Source organism: Callospermophilus lateralis, chromosome 19, assembly GCF_048772815.1.
Source record: "Callospermophilus lateralis isolate mCalLat2 chromosome 19, mCalLat2.hap1, whole genome shotgun sequence".
In the NCBI taxonomy this organism is placed as follows: Eukaryota; Metazoa; Chordata; class Mammalia; order Rodentia; family Sciuridae; genus Callospermophilus; species Callospermophilus lateralis.
Window position 1 is genome coordinate 16422916 of NC_135323.1, and position 21799 is coordinate 16444714.

The 21799-nt window shown below is 48.2% G+C and overlaps 2 protein-coding genes and 1 non-coding gene across 7 annotated transcripts in view; 1 reads left to right on the forward strand and 2 right to left on the reverse strand.

Annotated features, from left to right (window-relative positions):
• Positions 1–19171, reverse strand: Ears2 (glutamyl-tRNA synthetase 2, mitochondrial). Its single transcript, XM_076840957.2, has 10 exons — positions 19121–19171; positions 18694–18837; positions 15551–15706; positions 13031–13220; positions 12012–12484; positions 10655–10763; positions 7752–7905; positions 7506–7636; positions 3485–3620; positions 1–3028 (listed from the first exon to the last, which is right to left on the reverse strand). The coding sequence occupies exons 2-10, from the start codon at positions 18830–18832 to the stop codon at positions 2945–2947; spliced, it is 1572 nt and encodes a 523-aa protein (XP_076697072.1). The 5' UTR covers positions 18833–18837; positions 19121–19171; the 3' UTR covers positions 1–2944.
• On the reverse strand, positions 6420–6521 carry LOC143385534 (small nucleolar RNA U13). The gene has a single exon (XR_013089488.1). It is a non-coding gene; the product is annotated as a small nucleolar RNA U13 (small nucleolar RNA).
• Positions 19090–21799, forward strand: part of Ubfd1 (ubiquitin family domain containing 1) — a 15417-nt gene continuing 12707 nt past the window's right edge. For 3 of the 5 annotated variants that reach the window (XM_076840960.2, XM_076840959.2, XM_076840963.2), the window contains exons 1-3: positions 19092–19257; positions 19447–19779; positions 20840–21048. In XM_076840960.2, the coding sequence (XP_076697075.2) occupies positions 19233–19257; positions 19447–19779; positions 20840–21048 (567 nt within the window). In that variant the 5' untranslated portion in view covers positions 19092–19232. Of the gene's footprint in view, positions 19258–19446; positions 19780–20839; positions 21049–21799 lie in introns of all 5 variants that reach the window. The other 2 variants (XM_076840961.2, XM_076840958.2) reach the window with 2 other exon arrangements.

Sequence of the window (21799 nt, forward strand, 5' to 3'; positions counted from 1 at the left end):
CTAAGAATCAAACCTGCTAGGCAAGTGCTCCACCACTGAGCCCAGCTCTACCCCAGCTCCAATGGGTTACAGCATTTGCCAGCACAATCACAAACGCACAACTGAGAGGGGCTGATATATAACACCACAATAAATCACAAGTTGTTGTTTTTTGTTTTTGTAGTTGTAGATTGTCAGAATGCCTTTATTTTATTATTTTTATGTGGTGCTAAGGATTAAACCAGTGCCTCACACATGCAATGCAAGCCCTCTGCCACTGAGCTACAGCCCCAGCTCATAAGTATTGCTCTTATTCTGTGTCCTCCTTCTGTGGTCAACACTCATTTCTGCAGGCTCAACAGGCATTGAAGCAGGATGCTACTTCATCCGAGGAAAGACACTCAATCACACACACACTAACATTCTAGCCAGAAAAGGAAACTAGCAGCTTTTCCTTATAGCTCTACAACTAGTTCCAAATAGCACCAGCAGTTTCACTTAGAAAAAGACATAGTTTTTCTTTTCTTCTTTTTGGTCTTCAGTCATAGTTAAGATAGATATCTTTTTCTGGTACTCATCAAGAAGGCTCTCACTGGCTGGGTGCAATGGCACACGCCTGTAACCCCAGTGGCTCGGGAGGCTGAGCAGGAGGATTGCAAGTTCAAAAACATTACTCCTTCTCTGGAACAAGCTCCCTAGTTTTTCTTGAGAACTGTTCCTCCACTGGCTATCATCCCTGTGGGGCTACCTAGTTCTGGCTAAGAACAACATGACCTCAGTCAGCTAACCAGATTCAGAATCTCAAATCTTTAGCTCAACCATCCAAAACTGAAGGAGAAAACACAGAAATAAGTAACAACAACAAAAACATAACTATAGGGGCTGGTGATATAGCTCAGTTGCAGAGTGCTTTCCTCTCATGCACAAAGCTCTGGGTTCAATCCCCAGCACCACAAAATAAAACCACCATATAACTGTAGCTCGTGGTCCCCACTGTGGACTGAGACAAGACTAGCCCCTAGCTCCTGACACCTGGTTCCTATCTTGTCCAAGGTCTGGTCTCTCACTTTTCCATAGCTTCTTTGACTCTCTCATAGTCTCCAGTTAGGAAGAGTTGCAAGTCTATTGCTTCCAACCAAAGAACTTTATCTGGAGTATTTTTAAATATATTTTAATTATAGATGGACACAGTATCTTTATTTTGTTTATTTTTATGTGATGCCGAGGCTCGAACCCAGTGCCTCACATGTGTGAGGCAGGCGCTCTGCCACTGAGCCACAGCCCCAGTCCCTATCTGGTGTACTTTTAAGCAAACATTAGGACCCTATAAGGCTCAAAAAACTCTTTAATCTCCTTTCCCTACTCCCCTGGGCAAAAATTAAGGTAGTTATCTATTATTACATAATGAATTATTCCAAACCAAGTGGCTTTAAAAAATAAACATTTACTGTATCACAATTTGGACATGTCTGAATCCCAGACCAGTGTCACTGAGCTGTTCCGGCTCTGGGCCTCTCATGCAGGTTGCAGTCAAGACACTGGCCAGTGGGCCTGGAAGATCAGCTTCTAACATGGTTCACCGTTCAATCCCCAGCCCCACAAAAAAAAAAAAAAAAAAAAAAAAAAAGCAGCAGCTAACATGGTTCACCCACTGGCTGTTGGCAGGGCCCGTCCCATAGGACTGCTTGATTGTCTTCATAAGCTGGAAGCTAGCTTTCCCCAAGTCAGGGATTAGAGACAACAAGATGGAAGCCACAATATACTCTATGACCCAGCCTCAGAAATCAAGCTGTGTCGTTTCCTAAATAGCCAGCACTGTCCAGGGTGGAGAGGAACCATACAGGGGTGAGTACCAAGAGGCAGAGATCACGGGGGCCACCTTAGAGGCTGGCTGCCCACAGAAGGCTACAAGCCTTGTAAGGGCTTTGTCCCCAGGCACCAGCCTCCTTTCCTTTCAGCTACTCCTAGTCACCAAAGACCCTAAGAAGAAATCTCATTTTGGAAATCTGCAGACAGGGACTTACAAATAATGGCACAGGGATGGATGTGAAGAAAGACACACAATGGCAGGGTGAAGGTCTCCAGCCCAAGGATCCTATCTGGAGAACTAGAAACAGATGACCTTCAGAGAAAGGAGTCACAGGCTGTCCAAGGTTCAAGGACAAAAATAGCATAAAACACAAGGGCTCACCCTTGGCAGAAGTATTTCTCCCATTTCAACCCCAAACAAAGTCTGCTCAGCCCTGCTTGTCTATTATCTGTCGTCGTTTTAACTCCAAACTGCACCACAAAAGTGAGATCCATAGTTCGGGCTGCTGCCAAACTGTGATAAGCTGAACTGTGTCCCCTTCAAATTCATATGATGAAGCTCTAACTCACAGAAAGTGGACTGCATTTGGACCCAGGACCGTTAAAGAAGCCACACAGTGAGGCTGTTAGGGCGAGCCCTGATCTGACTGGCATCCTCGTCAAGAGGAGATGAGGACACACAGGGAGAAACCGGGTTTGTAGGCACAGAGGAAGACCCTGGGAGGACACAGCAAGGAAACGGCACCTGCAAGCTAGAGAAAGAGGCTTTGGGGAAAACCGCTCGATCTTGGACCTTCAGCCTCCAGATCTGTGAAAAAATAAATCTGTTGTTCTGCGATATTTGGTTCTGGCGGCTGCAGCACACTAACCCCTGAGCTCTCTGGGGTTACACTGTTTGGGGCTGTGTAATGTGATTTGAAAGAACAGACACAAGAACATCCCTCCCAGAGTCAAGGAGGTGAGACGGCTGAAGACCTGCCATGGAGCATGAATACACTGTACATGTAACACACATATGCAGCAGGGATTCCGGTCCATGTTCAGCTCCTTTCGCAGTCCTCCGGAGGGCCCCAGGCCTCCCTTTCCTCTCCTCTGAAGGCAGCTCCCAGGTCCACAGGTTCCTACAGCTGCCTCCACTGTCCTGCACATCTTCTCCCTAACTGGAGAGCACCTTCTGGATTCGTTCCCGCACTTCTGTTGGTCCCAGGGACACCATCATCTCAGCTACAGGGGGTCCTTGCTAAGAAAGAAAAGGGAAAACAACACCTTATTGTCTTAAACTGCCTAAGGAACTTGTGCTGAGCCTCAGCCTGCAGAAGACATGCCCAGGCCAGCCCCAACCCGGCCGCCTGCATCCCAGGAGCAGGCCTTGTGTTTTATAAGTCTTGGACTTCCTGGATGAGGATGGGTCTCAGGGGACTGTCTTTCTGTATTAAGCAAACTTGTTATGTCTCCTACCCTCAGTAACCTGCAAACCCCGTGAAGGCAGGGATGACTTGTCTGCACCAGACCTAGCACGGTGCTTGCTTACAGCAGGTACTCCCTAACCACAGTCCACGGAATGACTGAAGGAGAAGGCGATCATGTTTCACTCATCTTTGTATCCCCTGGAACTGAGCTCAGAACCTGGCAATAAATGTGAGTTGCAAAGCTACGGGAGGTCCCAGGGAACAGTTCAGCCCAGCTCCCTCCTCACCAGCTGTCCACTGAGTGCCACTCGGAGGAGTTTCATCACGTTACTGTGCTTTGTGCCTTCCAGACCTTCCGACAGCTTCTTCAGTTCTCCATTCAGCACATCCTGCGTTAAGCTCACGCCAGATTTTTCCAAAAGCCTAGAAGAGGGTCGGTCTATAAGGGGCTTGCGCAGGTCAATGGCAAATGCGTGGGAGGGTGACCTTCACAGGGTTTTCACTTAACCACAACACAAGCCCAATTGTGTGTGTGTGTGGTAGATGGTAGATATCTACCATCCCCCATTCAAGCTGGAAAAACAGAAACATCAAGGGGACCACATACAGAGATAACCCAAGCTCAAAGTCACCATAATAAGAGGATTTTCTAATTGCTACCTCTGTGTCCTGTAATCTCTGTCCTAGTTTTCTCATGTGTATAAGTGGGGATAATTATAGCATCTGCACTGCACAGGGCTATGTGGAAAGTGGAAACTTGAAGGTGCTAAGCACGGGGCCTAAACACAAGGTACACGCTGAAGAGCATTAGGTTACATGTTTCCACAGAAAGTTTAAAAAATTAACTGACACTTATTATATTCAGGAGCTCAGATACATTACAAGAGGACTTAAAAAGAAATTTAGAAATGGATTAGACACAGGATAAAAGAACAGATAATTTCTGAAAATTATCTGAAACAGTTTCAAGACTGGCTGGGGAAACCTATTTAAGAAGCACCCAGAAGACCAGAGGAACAGACTGAGACCAACTTGCTACAGCCTCTCTTCCCACAAACTGAAGCACTTAAGGATCTAAACTCTAAGGGGCCAGTCACTACGCCCCCCAAGTTCTGGTGTCCAGCTGAGGTCCTCTCTGAAAAGCATGCCTGAATTTCCAGAGCAATTTCCCATTCAACCACAGCATGACTGCAAACCATCTGGTCCAGCTCTGAGTGAGGTAAGCAAGAGGCGGAGCAGGCTGGTTGGTGTATCCACAGAACTTCCAGCTCCCCTAAGAGTCTACCTGAGATTTTAAACTGGAGCCCCTAAAGAGGGACTGAGGCGGGGCGTCTGTCTCACTGTTACAGGTGATCCATGAGGCCGATCTGACAGGACCTGCTACTCACAATGGGGTCCACACAGCTGGGTTCCAAAGGTCAGCTCAGCATGAACTACTGGCTCAGGGAACGGGGTTCATAAGTGATTTGAAGAGATTGCTTTTCGCACACACTCTGTGTTCCTACTAACTGCCAGTACTTCAGCAACTAGCTTCAGTTTAAGACAAAAATGTCCAATTCCTACTGCATCATCGCCGTGGTCTCAATATTTTTGTCTTCCTAAATTTGTATGTTGAAATCCTACCTCCCAAGATGATGGTGTGAGGGAGTGGGTTTTGGTGAAGGAAAGGGATTGGTACTCATATAAAAAAGACTCCAGAGAGCTCCCTTATCCCTTCTGCCAGTGAAAGGACAGAAGAGCAACAGGCCACAAAAGCAAGCCCTTAACACTGAATCAGCTGGCCTGCTGATCTAGGGTGGCCGGCTCCAGACCTCAGAGAAATCACGTTGAAGCCACCAGTCTATGGTACTTTGTTATGGTAGCCCCACTGGACAAATATAATCATTAACTGGGCCACATGATTGCAGCTATTTATGAAATTAAAAAGATGAAATATAAAATATAAAAGGTAATTTGGGGAAAAAACCCAGATACTCCCCCTACTGTCATTATGGGCAAGCAGGCTGCTAAGGAACGGACAGAGGGATGACAGCCCCTGGCGGCCACTCATGGCAGCTCGGGACATGGGACACGTCAGAACTGGCCCAGAGCTTGGCGTGGACACAAAAGGGACTTCTAGTGATCTGGCAGGTTCTGAACATTCAGGTGTCAAATTTCCTGACTTGAATGGGAGTCCAGAGTCTGTGAACTCTAATGCCCTGGCAGGAAGGAAGAGTCTTGGTGAATTATACCTAATGGCCCCACTGCAGATGTCTGAATGAAGAGCGGTGGCAATGACAACTACCGGGAGTTCATTCTCCAGAGTCACTTACAAAAATGCTTACTAGTACCCATGTGAGGTCCTTCACGGCAGCATTACTTGTAACAGTGAATTTGGAAGCAACCCAAATGTGCAGCAATAGGAGACAAACTCAATAAATTATAGTAAGTGGCTATATATACATATAACACATTTGACATATAAAACAGCACACTGAATGCAAACACACGTTTCCTATTATTTTCTAATGTAATAATCACAGCAAAAGCAGAGGTAAGTAAAGCAAATATCTGTGGTTTTGGCTGCTAAGCATCCATCCCGTTTTCTTCTGATACCAGTTTCCCAAATCTCCTTAGGGAATTCTCAGCCTTGTGTTAGCTGGAGGTCCACTAAGGGTCCTGCACATGGCCTAGGTCTAAGCCAACCACCACATGGCATTCCCCAGGCCTCAGTGGTTCAGGGAAAGGAAGACAAAACCAATCAGCTCCTATTAATCTCAAACCATAGAGAAAGAGGTAATCCTAGAATACTGTCTGAAGCTGATTTTTTTTTTGGGGGGGAGGGGGGCAGATACCGGGGATCGAGCTCAGGGGCACTCAACCACCGAGCCACATCCCCAGCCCTATTTTGCATTTTATTTAGAGACAGGGTCTCACTGAATTGCTTAGGGTCTCGCTAAGTTGCTGAGACTGGCTTTGAAATTGCGATCCTCCTGCCTCATCTTCCCGAGCCTCTGGGATTACACATGTGCACCACGGTGCCCAGCTGAAGCTGAGATTTTGAGGCATACAGTGGCTGAGGCTATCTTACAAAAACTGTGCTGTTAATGACCCCCCAGCATCCCTTTTTCACTTTATCTATTTAGCAGGGTTGGGGATGGAACCCAGGGCTTCACACGTGAAGCAAGTACTCTAATACTGAGCAAATCCTCAGCCTTGATTTATTTATATATATTTTTTTCACGTCAGTCAGGCAATGTGCTGATATTGTAACAAGGCTTAGAGGGAGGGATATCTCACACAAGAGTGTGAACACCCAATCATCACACTTAAGAACCGGAGGATCAGTCTTATTTATTTTTCAAAGACAGGATCTTGTTTTGTTGCTCAGGCTGGTCTTGAATTCCTGAGCTCAAGCAATCCTCCTGCCTCAGCCTCCTATGTAGGAGGCACTCACCACCATGTCCAGCTTTCTCCTTTTCTTATGCAGTAATAGAATTTTAAGTTGGGCACGTGGCTGTCAAATATTAAAACTACAATACTTCCAGATTGCCTGGCAGCTAAGTGTGGCCCTGAGACATAACTCTAGAATATGGGTAGAAATGGTATATGCAGCTTCAAGGAAGGTCCTTAGGAAGAAGGAATGTCCTATCCCCTGTCACTTTTCCTCCCTCCCCTTCTGGTTGAATGGTGGACAGTCCATGAGCCACCACAGACCACAGACAGGAGTGAAGCTGAAGAGGCAGGACCCTTAGGACAAAGACAAAAGCTATTCAGTCCCAGGCCACCTCCTACAGGCTGCCAGGGAGACGTGGACTTCCATTTCTTCGGGTAGAGCCCTCCCTTCCACCTGCCCAGCACAGAGCTCTGCAGAAAAAGCAGCCATGGAGGAGAGGGAGAGTGCCAAGGACAAATCGGTGTCGGCCACACGGTGTGGCCCCTCACCAGCAGAATCCAGGCAGCACGTCCTCTGGCCTTGGTAGGTGTGGACACCCTTCCCCTCTTGCTTGTGCCATCCTTGGTTGTTTTTACCCTTGTAATCAAAACAACTGTTATGGTTCCAGAAAGAAGCAGTTCCACAGACAGATGAAGAAACGAAGCTCAGAGAGCTCCACTTGGCCAAGAGAAGCCACCTTGGCAAAAAGAATTAGCTTGGTAAGTGGCAGAGCTAGGATGCAGCCCAAGTCGGGCCAGGCCGCTGAACCCACCGAGCAATTCTCCCCAGCACAGGCCTATGCTGGGGGTCCCACAGGCCAGGCCAGGGGGAAGGGGCCAGGGGAGAGAGAGGGGAAGGAGAGTGGAACCTTGAGCCCAGTCTGCAGTACTCACCTCAGCAAGCGCTCGGCGATCACATCCACCTTCTCTGAGATGGCGCCCAGCTGGGCTCGACCCACAACAGGCCGAGTCCACAGATAGGAGTAGGCTGGGGAGACCAAGTCCTGTAGGCGGCAGATGTGACCCTAGGGAAGGAGGCCATCATTGCATGTGCTGGGAGTGAAGCTCTAACCACCCTGGAAGGTGTTTAAACCACATTTGGAAGGAATGGCTCATCCTCCCAAAGTGCCATCTTCACACCTGTCGCAGCAAGATGATCCTCTCCACATAGGCTGGGTCCAGGACATCCCGGTCTTGCAGACGGCTTCCAAATGCCTCCTCCACAAGGGCCTGCAGCTGCCCCACCAGATGGTGCCTCTGGGACTCACTGCTCACCAGCCGTCGGAGGTGCAGCCTACAGGAGAAGTCAGAGGGCCACGCTGCCTTGGCACCCAACCCCTCTTGCCAGGGAAGCCGGCTGGCTTGAAGAGTGACACATCACATGAATCCCCTCCCCCCGCATGAGAAGCAGGACTGTACTTCACACTTATAAAAGGAAGGGGAGGGAGATAGGGGATCTTACTAAGGTTACAGTCAGCCCAAGGGTCGAGGCCACGGCAGACATGTTTTGTTGCCAGCACTTTTAATACAGTAGCTGACAAGTTCGTTCTTTTTTTGGCTGGGGGTGCTAGGGATCAAGTACAGGTCCTTGTACCTGCTAAGCAGGCCTCACCACTGAGCTACACCCCAGCCCAGGAGCTGGTTTTTAAACGAGGAAGAGATCATGTTAGACAGGAGAGCTGCTGCAGAGGGCCTCGTCCCCACAGCTTCCATTGGCTGGAGCAGGCTGGAAGCCTGGCTTAGACCCCAGAGGCCTCCAGGTCACCTGTTGCTCTACTTCCTGGTCTCTTACTTGGCTCTCCGCTTCCCTCATGCTCCCTGTCTGGCCTCAACAGGCATCTAAGTTTATAAAGCAGAATCTGGAGCGTCCGCCTCCTGGCCTTACTACATGATGGGGCTTTGGTGTAAAAGGAGAGGTCAAAAATACAGACTCCTAAGATTTGGAGCAGTGTTGTTTGAAGTGTTTGTTGAAGTTTAAGTCTGGCTTTTCTTTCCAGCTCAAATCTCTCTATTTCAGAATTCTTTTAACTGTGGATTCTCTTCTTTGGAAATAATAAAATCTCTAAGAATCCAAGCCTCAAACCAGGTCCTGTCATCCTCAGTCCCCTAGGCTGCCATCCCCTCTCCCTGGCAGGACTAGAGGGGCCAGAGAGAGAGACAGAGAGTGGTACAGGGTCAGGGAACATTCTGAGACACTGGGCTCCTCATCTGAGACGTGGTAAAGAAGGCAGGTAGCAAGGAGTGGAGAAGCACCTCACAGGCTCTGGACTCAACCGGCCTGAGGACGAGGCCTGCCCGCCAGGTGTTTGCAGTAAGTTACACAACCACTGGGAGGCGGGGAATCCTCACCATAAAAATAAAGTGGGGACAACAAAAGGACCTCCTCACAGGGTAGCTATGACAATTAAATGAGGGACTGCAAGTACAGCCCTGATAGCAAGGCCTGCACGCCACATTTGGAAACTACTGACAGGAGGGGGTCTGAAAAGAGGCTTTTGAATGTGACAGGGTGGAGAGGTGAGACCTCTAGAGAAGTTTCTGGAATGCAAACTGGTCAAAACACAGTTTTAAAACAAATTTTTAAAAGGTATTAAGGAAACACATGAATGCAGTACTGAAACTGTTTTTAGAATCTGCTTAGCAGCTGGATGGGACAGTAGAAAGAAAGAAAAATAAAGACGGAAGAACAAAACAAGACCAAAAAAATCCAAGAGCCCCTCATGGCCATGTTTGAAATAATACCCGTAAGGTCCAGGACCTGGGACACAGCAAGTGCTAAACAAAAGTTAATGACTATTGTCACTTTTACCACACCGCTAGCACTGTTGCTGCTATGGCAACTATATTTATTATCAATAACCACAGCAATGGCTTGAGGAATGTCTGAAGATAACCACTTTGGCTACATTAAGCCTTTGGCAGCAATCCTAATGCTCCACCCCATCCCTGACTCTCACTAAGCAAAAGTCCACCTCTGTCTTTCTTACGACCCCCACCCCCTCATCAGGTGCTTCTGAGAGGACTCGAATGAAAGGCTAAGTATCTCTCCTGTCCTGGCCCCATTCCCCTGGAAATATCACTTTCTCTATAATAAAAAGGAGACATGCATGTGGTGTTTAATATGTATGCTGCACTCACTCTTGCACACTCCATGCAAGAGATGGCCACTGTTCACTGTGGAAACTTGAATTATTTAAATTCTGACTTGGACTTTGCACAATAACCCAAGGCAAGATCATAAGACTGACCTCGAGGTCTGACGGGAGAAGTACATGAAATGACATCCTTAGAACAACTGCAGGGCAGGTTGCCTAGCATGCATGCAGCCCTGGGTTCAATCCCCAGCACCAAAAAACAAAACAGTACAAACACACACACACACACACACACACACACAATCTGCAGGTAAAGTGAATCTCTGCACCAGTAGGAGCTTATCCCCAAAGCAGTGCTCAAAAAAGGTGCTGACAGGTGCCTGGCCCCAACTGGCAAACTGGATCAATGGCCTTATCCCTAATGCCCTTTGACTGACACGTCACAATGATATCTGAACTTGAACGGCGAGCCTACTGGAGGTTCAAAGTGAAGACCTACTTGACAGCAGCTACCTAAAACATTAACCTGATGTCATGAGATGGTGCTGGTTCCCTGAGCTGGCCGGGGAGAGGATGGGTAGATTCTAAACCAAGACGTTCCCCTCCTGGCTTTGGGTCATATCAGAATCCATGCAAGGGGTGTCCAGAATCAATGGCAATGATAAAATCAGCCCCACCCACTTACTGAGCACTTTCTGTATGCCAGGAGTGGTGCAAGATCCCTTCACGCAACACTTAATTCTTACAACAATCACATACGATGGGCATCATTAGCCCTAGAGTAAAGAAGATAAAATGCAGGCCTGAGGAGTGACTTGCTATGACCACACAGCATTAGACACCAGAGCCAAAAGTCACAATCAGGTGCATGGGACTCCAGAGCCCACTCCACCTTCCACCGTGAGCTTCAAGGCCCTTTCCTACCAGATCTTCATCCTCCCTACTCACCTGTTGAATTCTGGGAGCTTCTCCAGGTCCAGCAGGGCCGAGTGGCAGGTGATCCGAGTCAGGTCGAACTGTGCTATCAGCTCCGGCAGGGTCCTGCCCATTTGGTTCTCTGTAAGTGAGGCCCGTCCAGCAGCTCAGCTTCCTCCCTCCCGTCCTCCTTCCACTTTCTTTTGTGGGGGAGAAGGGGACAGAATCTTGCTATGGTGTTCAGCTGTCCCTGAACTTGTGATCCTTCTGCCCCACCCTCCCAAGTAGTTGGGATTAGAGGTGCACACCATCACGCCTGACCTCCTTCCACTTCTGAACACGAGAACTCTGGACTCCCCTTTCCACTCCAACCCCAGGGATCTGAATTCTAGATATTAGGGCCCAGAGGAGCCTCTCATTTTCATAAAGGGTTCTTTCTGTCAGTAAGGGAAATACAAGTCTGAAAGTAAGCAAAATCAATCCTTGTTACCCTAAAAGACACCAGATACAAGAACAGTGTGCCCACTGCTGGCTGTACCAGATTCCAAATTGATTGTAAAATATACTGATACCCAGAACCAAACTGGTTCCAGAATGCAACCACTGTTCAGAACCGCAGTGCCTGAAGCTGATTCATATAAATAGCTGGTCCTTCCTAGCGTCAGTAGGCATAGTGGACATGGAAAAGACTCGAGTGCTAGATCCCTCACTAGCTGTGTAACTCTGGCAAGTTACTCAACCTCTCTGAGCCTGACAGAGGGTTAGTCCCCAAGGATATTTTAAGAGTTAAATGAAGTAAAAGCAGAATAAATCATGAGCAGACTGCTCTGGCCACATTTCCAGAAATTTCTGCCATAAGAAGTCATTCTATTTGATGCTTGATTCTACAAGGTCTGGGTTCTAAATTCTGGGCCAAGTTTAAGGACTCAGCTTGGCATAAACTGAATTTGTAGTAATGTTAGTATTGTGGTTAAAGTATACGACGCTTGTATAATTGCAATAATCACGGGAGTTATAATTTTTGTGCTTATTATACAGTAGGCTCTGATTGGTAGCCTTGCGTTCATGAGTAGAGATCGCAAGTTGAATTCTAACATAACCCTATGAGGCAAATATTTATCCCCCCTGTACAGATGAGGCAAATGGTACTTTAAGCTCTTTAAAGAACAGGAACTAGGCCTACTGTGGAGATTATCTGGAGCCCCAGTACTCTATGAACTGTCTGGCTCAATAAATATTTGTTGAACATTGTTGAATAAAAAAATGAACGTGTCCAAGATCATGTGGCTAGTAGGTGGCAAAGTTGGGACTGATGGCTAGTTTTGCCTGGACCAAGGGCCCTGTTCCTCAGTGTCACACTCCGCCACCCTGACTGCTCTGGTGCGGGTACCTGCAAACCCCGAGCCACAGTTGGTGATGATATCAAGCAAGGCTTCAGGCAGAAAGCCAGCAGCAGCAAAATGCTCCAGGAAAATGTCCCCTTGCCTCTTGGACAGCTTGTTGCCATCCCTGTTGAGCAGCAGGGGCAAGTGGGCAAACTGTGGTGGCTGCCAGCCCAGGGCCTGGTAGAGAAGCAGGTGCTTGGAGGTGGAGACGAGCCACTCGGAGCCTCGCAGCACATGGCTGATGCCCATGTGGTGGTCGTCCACCACACAGGCCAGGTGGTACGTGGGGAAGCCATCACTCTTCAGGATGACTGGGTCCCCCTCCACGCTGGCCACTTCATGCCGACTCCAGCCATATACTAGGTCCTGGAAGGCTGGTGCCTCCTCCTCCAGGCGGAAGCGGATAGCAGGCTTGGGATCCTTGGCCAGTTTCTGGGCCACCTGCTCCTGGCTCAGATTCCGGCACCGATTGTCATACCTGTTGGGGAGCAGAGCAGCATGACAGCTAAGAGAAATGCTGCTGGACGTGGTCCTACCTTTGTTTCTGATAGATGCATGACACTGGGCAAGTCACTTACCTCCTTAAGCTATCTCATCATCCTAGAATGGGAATAATAGTAGATGTCGTGTGGAAAACTGAGATGACACAAGAGGCAGACACTCGTGTTTGCCACTGTATCAACTACTCCCCTCTTCTTCCTGCTGATGAGGAAATGGCAACCTGCCTAGACTGAGGGTTGAATCTAGACAGCAGGCAGTGAAGATCTGAGGCCTACCAACAGCCAGGGAGAGAGGATGGAAGCAGATCCTCCTGGACCAAGCCCTGGAATAACTTCAGGCCTGCCTCAGACCCAACTGCAGCCCTGAGCTAAACCCTGAGCCAAAGAACCTGGCTCAGTGGTGCTCAGACGCCTGACCCATAGAAACCATGAGGCAACTAAAGCTGGAGGTAACTGGTTATGCAGCAACAAATGACAAACACACCCAAGTCTGGGGAGGCATCGGAAACAGGCTGTGGCCTCACCGGGGCGTCTGATGGCTCCTCAGGGCCTCCTTCTTTAGGAGTTCCAGCCGCTGTGGAGAGCAGAAACAGGGATAGGCAGCTCCTGTCTTCAGCAGCGCTTCTGTGGCCTGGGCATACAGTGCCAAACGCTGAGATTGCTGGTAGGGCCCCGCAGGACCTCCCCGGCGGGGGCTCTCATCAGGGGGAATGCCTGAAACACAGGTAAGGAATCACTGTCAAGTAACACCTAAGAGGCACACAGCGCTCATTCCCAGGAACTATCACAGGCGCTTTGCATGCTAAACCTTTCAGGCCTCAGAAGGTCACAAGGTCAATACTATCCTAATTTCCCTTTTCCAGATGAAAAGGGAAAGAATAGAGGGGTTGAGCGTCAGAGGCCACAGTCTGGTGGAGTGAGGAGTCAAACAAGGAGGGTGTGGCCCCTCCACTGTCCATCTCTCCATCCATCACTGCCCTGATGAGGGAGAAACCAGCCCAGGCCTGGAACAGCGAGTGGACGGGACCAAGGAGAGGTAAGCAAAGTTCAAGACACGCCTGTCAGGCTCGGATGGAATCCTGGCTGCGCCACTCACTAGTTGTGACAGGGATTGCAAAAAGTGCTGATGTGAGTGCTAGGGTGCCAAGCTCTCTGCAGGTTTCTTTATGTTATGTGACCTCCCTGAAGCCTTGATGTCCCTCCCAGGTAGGTGCTGATCCCCATCCTGCCAGGATATCAGCACCTACCTGATCACATAACATAGAGAAACCTGCAGAGGGTCAAAGATAAGGGGCATCACCAGCCCCAAACTCAGGCTAGTAGGCCCCAAACCCTCATTCTTTTCCCCCACTTTTTTATTGGTGCATTATACTTGTATTTAACGATGGGATTTCCTGCTACATATATGTCCATGCACACGGTATGACAATTTGGCCAATATCCCTTCCCACGTGTCTACCTTCCCTCCCCATCTCCTACCGCTTGTTCCTTTCCTTTAATGATCATGAGACACCCCACACACACCTTTTCCTTTTTTCTGTCTAGCATTCACATATGAGAGAAAACACAACTCTTAACCTTCTGAGTTTGATTTATTTCACTTAACACAATGGTCTCAGTTCCAACTGTTTTCCTGCAGATGACATACTTCCATTTTTCATTATGGCTGAATAAAACTCCATTGTGTATACATACTACATTTTCTTTATCCATTTCATGGACACCCAGGCTAGTTCCATAGTTTGGCCATTATGAACTGTGCAGCGATAAACATGGGTATGCATATGTCACTTTAATATGATGACTTTAATTGTTTAAACAATGAAAACCACAGCCCCTGTCCTCAGATCTCCAGAGGCCCTGCTTTGTTCGCTGCCCTGAGGCCACGCTGGCCTCCTGGCCACTTCTCAGATCCACCCAGCACTTCCTTTCCTGGGAACTTTGATTCCCTGGGCTTTGAGCAGTTTCCCCTCAGGTGATTCCAGGACTGGCCCCTATTTCATTCACATCTCCAAGCCAATGACTCCTCCTCAGAAGAGACTACCCACTGAAATGAGCACTCCTCACCCAAGGCCCCGACCCCTTACCCACACCTCTATCATCACTTAACATCAGGTCAACAGGAATGAGCCGATGTGTCTGTCCCTTCAACAGGAATGAGCCGATGTGTCTGTCCCTTCTTTACCTAGTGTCCCCAGCACCTGGACTGGAACATGGATCACAATGAGTGATCTCACTAAATACATTCCTTTATTCAATGAGCCTCAAAGGAATATGTGCTAAAACCTATAATAGAATCTACAAATAAAATGATTTCTGCCCTTTAGAAACTCAGAGTCTAGTGAATGATTTACACGAGATGAGAGCACACATCTCAAAACAATCTTGGTATTTTCCCTTAGGGTCGTTAACTTTGACCAGTCATACCTGTCCCTAGCAGAGGTTTGCAGGGTTGTTCTGACCTGGGAAACACAACATACTCCTCCTTGTTTTCCCTGAGCTTAGCTGTCCTCAGAATTAAACTTTCCACAAGATCAACTTCAGAGACTGCACATATTTTGTTTGGCTCACATAATGTGGTTTAAAAAAAAAAAAGTCTGAGCTCAGACTTAACAATGGGAAGTATTCATAAAAATAAAAATGAAAAATAAATAAACTGCACTTCTGTCCCTCTTGGAACCAGAGGACTGGACAAGCTGGGCCACATTCCCATGGGACCAGGAGCTGTAGCTCAGAGGCACTGCCTCTTTTGGAAGCCACCTGCTTCCTCTGCTCACCACAGGCCCAGCTCCCCAGTTCCTACTTGCCTGGGAGTCTTGCCTGGCCTGGTAGGGAATGGACTTGAGATTCTGAGATAAGAACAGGAATCTCAAACAGCCTTGGAGCTTGCTTTAGGAGCCCTGGCATCCTTCCAGGTGGCAAATGCCACCTTAGGTAGCATAAATGTACCTTTTTTCCACTCTCCACCATGAGAAGATCTACAGACTCCTTTTCCTGCTCCCTATTCCTTCCTTGAAGATGGGTCCTCTCCCTGCCAGCCTCACCTGCCCACTCCAGCATGTCCTCAATATTCTCTGCTGCCCCAGGCACAAGGCGGCTCTGATCCGTGTCTTCCAACCTCAGGATGAAGCTCCCCTGGTGCTTCTTGGCAAAGATGTAGTTGTACAGGGCAGTGCGGAGGCCACCCAGGTGCAAGAAGCCTAGAGGAAAAGAACAATTCAGACAAGTCAGGGAAAAGGAAATCACAAGTCTCAGCTGTGGGGCAAACAAGTTCTTCTTGTGTCAGAATGTCTCAATGAATTTCAAAGACCAAATATGGCTATGCCTGTCCCATCTCCCTGACCAACAACCAGACAGTCAGACTGTCACAAAAGAGGACTGGGTGGTGGACTCATTTAAGTTCTCATCTTGGAAGTGGAAGATCATCCATGTTCTGGAGCCTGTCATTTTGTAAAAATGCTCCAGTTGTCCCAAAATGTATCCACTACTCTACTTTGATATTTGCCTCAAGGACACATTTCCCTCAAGGAGAGGTAGAAAATTACCCATGGAAGCCATATCAAGCAGGCATTTAACTTATGCCTTGGTCTCCTTTGGGAGACCAAGTTAATTACAAGTGAATAACAAATTTAAAATTCTATAGCTGGTGCAGTGATGCATACCTGTAATCTCAGTGGTTTGAGAGGCTGAGACATGAGAATCTCAAGTTCAAGGTCAGCCTTGGCGATAAACTGCTTCTGGGTTAAATTCTCAGTTACTTCCCCTCCAGAAAAAACTTTAAAATCCTATTTTGCATATATACTCTATGCACACCTTATAATTTAATTTTGCATACTTGAGTTTTCACCTTAAGCGCTAGCTTTAAATACTAACCAAAACAAAATTTGACTCCACAATATTTTCCTGCACCAGAGTTTAAACTTTTTTTTAAAATATATATATTTTTTGTAGTTGTAGATAAAGATAAATATAAAGGTATTATATCTATGTGGTGCTGAGGATCAAACCCAGGGCCTCATTTGTGCTAGGCAAGCGCTCTACCACTGAGCGCCAACCCCAGCCCCCAGAGTTTACACACTTACTTTTTCATCATTCTTCACTGAGAACTTAAATTTAAGTTTTCCTACATCTATCATCTCCCCTCCCCTTACTTTCTTTGGTCTAGTGCAGAGACCTGAGTCTCCACAGTAAGCTCATCTATATTTCCAGGTATCTGAGGGAGCACAGTTTTCCTCCTGTTTCAACATGGACTCTGTGTGTGACCTTTGCCACCACAAAACCAGTGGTGTTCAATGGCACTGGGTACCAGGAACATGAAGGACACAGTCCTCATAGTCAAAAACAAGGCCTCTGACATCACATTTACCTGGATTGAAATTCCGCATCTATCACTTACCAGTTGCTACTCTTTGGGCACTCTACTTAAATTTTTTGAGTTTTAATTTCCTTATCTGCTAGAGGGATTAAAAACAAAAAAACAACAAAAAAAAAAATAGGCCAGCCATGGTGGCACACATGTGTAATCCCAGTCTCTCTGGAGGTTGAAGAAGGAGGATTGAAAATTAGAGGCCAGCCTTGGCAATCAGCAAGACTAAATAAATAAATAGATAAAGAGCTTGGGGGGCGAGGGGCGCGTTGCAGCTTGGTGGTAGAATATCCCTGTGGTAGTGGTACCTACAGTATCAAAAACAAAACAAAACAAAACACTTTATTATGAGGTTGCTGTGATATCTAAATGCTTGCTGCTGAAATATGCCTTTAATTTTTAGCTAGCACAGTAATCTATGCTGCTTATAATTCTTTTATCTATTTGTAGTCAACAGCTTTCCTATACAAATGAGCTCTTCCTGCAAATCTTCAGGGAAATGAGAATTATAATGATCATAATAGAAGGTACTATTCATCAAATGTCTTTTATAAGATTAGACCTTACTAAGTGGCTCTGCCACATTGGCTCAAACCCAAGGCAAGTACTATTATTAGTTCTACTTGACAGACAGCAAAACTGAGGCTCAGCGATGTTAAGTAATCTGCCTAAGTTATACATCTAGGAATTGGCAGAGAGAGAAATTTGGATCCCGACAATCCTAGGACTTGGCACTTTATGTTAAGCACTCCTAAAAGCAAGGCGCAGTCTAGTGCTGATACGCAAACTGTTGCCAGCTCACAACAGACTAGCATAAAGAGTAAAAGTTTCGAAACATGTAGCAACTATTTTTTTTGTATAGCAATTTAATAGAGTAATTTTTGTCTGTTGTACTGAAAAAAATAAATAGGCTTCTATGTCCTATGTTTTCAGATCTTCCGTTTTCCTAGTACCTTATTTACGTTGATTTTTACAATATAATGGTGAAGTTATATTGTAAAAATACAACTGAAAATTAAAAACTACTGCTTCCACCGTGGATGATTTGAGAAGCACTGCTCTCTATATAGGATACAGCGGGCATAGAAAGCTGTCACGTGCACCTGGAACTTGGCCACAAAGATGCTTGTCTGCTAGCTGCGGGGTATGGAATGAAAGGCTTGCCAAGCGCAAAGCAAAGAGGGCAGAAGGTAGCCTTGGTGAGAAAGAATGTTGGGAACTGGTGTGGTAGTGGGTTGACAGAAGGTTGGAGACAAGTGGGTCTCCAGCAGGTGACACAATGGAGCTCTGCTTCGCTGGCTTGCAAAGCTCTCAACGCTCCTAACCGCGGGGCTTTTGCACCTCCCATTTCCTCTGCCCAGGTTTCTTCCAGGAGCTTCACATAGGAAGACCCCCCTTGGTTCTCGGTTCTCAGCTCACACGTTATCTCCTGAGCAAGGCCTTCTTGAGCATCTCACCCTAACCTCAGCTTCCACTCTGCCCTGTTTCCCGCAGGGCCCCTGTGCCTTTTTATAAGTGGCCACTAGAACACAGACTTCATTTTCAGTGACCACCGTCCCGACGTCCAGGACGTGGCACGGTGTATACTCAACACGCGTTTATTGAATGCATGAAAAAAAAGAAAAGATCTAAAGAGACGTTGCAGAGATGTTCCCGGAAACGCGAAACCTTTTCGCTCCCGGACCTCAATTTCTGCCTCTGTAAAATGGGGTCGCGCTGTCCTCCCCGTCTGACGCCACCGGAAGGGATTTGTTCAGGAACCTTCGGGGGGCGGGGGCGGGGGCGGGAAGGTGGGCCGCGCGTCACGTCCGCCAAGGTTACCTGTGGGGCTGGGAGCGAACCGCACTCGAACCGCAGTCCCGGGATTGATGCCCAGGCTGGCCTCACGCCGTCCCACCGAGCGGCCCAAGGCCGCCGGGGGTGTCCCGAGCCGAAGCAGCCTCTTCAGGAGCACGGCCATGTGGGCTGGAATCGCACACGTGGGCTTCTTAGTGCGTCACTTCCGGGGACTCCTCCCAGCCAATCTCCCTCTGCCACAGAGAGCGCAGCCCCGCCCCTTAAAGGCGCAGGCCCCTACTTTGAAAACACGCCCCCTAGACGGCAGCTGCCAAACTCGACCACTAGGGGGCGGAACCCAGCGAGCGGGCGATTTCCCGGACCCGCCCCCCCCGAAGGCTCGGGAAAGCTAAAGCGTGGCAGGGGCAGGACCAGGGAAGCGGAGGAGGCGGGTCTCCATAGAAACCTCCACCTGTTTCCGGCCAGGCTGAGCGAGATTAGGGGCTGCTGCGGGGGCCAATCTCAGCCTGCGCGCTTCTTCCCAGCGGCCTCTGCGGGAGCGGTGGGTGTTGTACACAATCATCATGGCGGCGGCCGGAGCCCCGGATGGTGAGTGCGGAGGGGGGTGGCCGGCGCGGGGCTGGGACCCAGGCTGCGGGCGCTCGCGGGCGGGGCGGGGATGCGGCCTGGACCCGGAGGGAGGAGCGTGTTTCGGGAGCGGTGAAGCGGCGGCGCCCGGCCAGAGTCCGGTTCCAGGCCCAGTCGGCGGCGAGCGCCCACCCCCTAACCCCCTTGCAGGCATGGAGGAACCTGGCATGGACACGGAGGCCGAGACCGTGGCCGCCGAGGCGCCCGCGCGGCCCCTCAACTGCATGGAGGCCGAGGCCGCGGCGGGGGCGGCGGCGGCCGAGGATTCCTGCGACGCGCGAGGCAGTCTGCAGCCGGCCCCGGCCCAGCCCCCTGGGGACCCCGTGGCGCAGGCCTCGGTCAGCAACGGCGAGGACGCGGGCGGCGGCGCGGGCAGGGAGCTGGTGGACCTGAAGATCATCTGGAACAAGACCAAGCACGACGTGAGGGTGCCTCTGGACAGCACGGGCTCCGAGCTGAAGCAGAAGATCCACTCGATCACAGGTAATCTCGGCGCTGACAGCCCGCGGCCTCCACCCCACCCCCTTTAGCGTCTAGTGCTTACGCTGCACTCGACATTGTGCTCGCTGCTCTCGTGCCTCGGCCCCCTCGGTCCTCCAAGTCAGTGCTTGCTTTCCTCCTCATCTGATTAATAATGCTCAGATGAGACCCTCCATCACAGAGCTAGCGAGTGGCCCAGCCGAGATTCCAACCCAGCTCCGACTCTTTAACGTGGCTAGTAAAAATCACCTGAGGCACTCGTTAACTTTACAGCACCTCGGCCCTTCCCCGGGAGATTCTGATTCAGTGGGTTTGGGATTCCGCCAGGAGCTTCTTTTTTAGCAGATAATCTTAGATATCTAACTTTCACAAGGAAAGATTAGGAAATACTGCTGTTGGCTGTCTTGCTGACCCTTCACAGGTACTCATATTTATTCATTTGGTCTCATTTATACATATTTTTTTTTTCATTTGTAGTTCTTGACCATTTGAAATGATGCTCTTTTTTTCTCTCTGTGGCCTGTAAGCTGGGTAAAAGCAGTAACTTTGTCCTTATTGACTTCTATATTCCTGACACCTGTGAATCCTCCCTGAATATTTGAGTGATTGGATGATGCACAATTTGGAAACAGTGATAGCTAAAAAAAATTTTTTTAAAGGTTTTTTAGTTGTAGATGGACACAGTACCTTTTATTTTATTTATTTATATGGGGCTGAGGATTGAACCCAGTGCCTCACACGTGCTAGGCAAGTGCTCTACCATTGAGCCACAACCCCAGCCTGATAGCTAAAATTCATTGAGCAATTCATTGAGCAAAAACAGGCACTATGCTGAATGTTCTACATTTGTCCTGTCTCTTAATCCTTATAACAAATCCATGCAGAAAGATCTACTTTCATCTCTGTTAGAAAGTTCTGGAATTTGAGGCTCAGATGTGAATTACCCAGGTTCACAAAACAGATGGTGATGGAGCCCCTAACTTCCTGCTCCATCATCAAAGTACTGTATGGTCCGTGCATTTTTTTTTTTCCTTTCATTCTTTGCCCTCTACCTTTTTCCAAGGTCTCCCGCCTGCCATGCAGAAGGTCATGTATAAGGGACTTGTCCCTGAAGATAAGACGCTGAGAGAAATAAAAGTGACCAGTGGAGCCAAGATCATGGTGGTTGGCTCTACGATAAATGATGTCTTAGCAGTAAACACACCCAAAGATGCCGCACAGCAGGATGCCAAGGCCGAAGAGAACAAGAAGGAGCCTCTCTGTAGGCAGAAAGTGAGTCCATCTTGTGCTTTTTGGTCCTGAGAAATGAGAGGCTTTGTCCTCTGCAGCCTTGGTTGATGATGTTCTCCCTAGAATAAGCTCCTTTTTGGACAGGGCCCCTGATGGAAATTTATGGCAGCAGTTGGGTGCAGCAGAGTGGAGGTGACAGCTACCTGAGATTTGCAACTTTGTCTCGTCTGGCGGGTCAGTGTGTCTCAAGTCTACCTACTTTAGGATAAGGCCTTTGAACAGGGAGGCTTCAGACCAGATATGAAAAGAAATTAGATGTGGGCTTCTCTATCTGGCTGAGTGCAAAGAAAAATGTCAGTACTAGTATTAAGCCTCCATTTTGAAAAGTGCTTACATTTGAGTTTTGTTTGTGGCTTTTCTCAAGTCAACAAGTATAATTCTGAAGAGGCATGGAAATCAACAAATTTCAGAGTTCCTATGAGACTGACCATTTCAGGAACTCGAATGAAGCTGAATAGGAAGATGACACTTTTTTATTAATTTATTTTTTTGTCCTCCTGAACCATGAAATGAGGACCTGACTTTTCTCCATTGCTCGTTTGGATAGAAGAGATCCAACTTTGTTTTGTAATCATTGTAGCCATTAAAATTCCTTTTATTTTTACTTATTTATTTTATTTTTTTTTTGGTTGCTGTGGGGTTGGCAAGTGATCTATTACTGAGCTACAGCATCAGCCCTTCTGAAAAATTTTGTTTTGAAACGGGATCTAGCTAAGTTGCCCAGGCTGGCCTC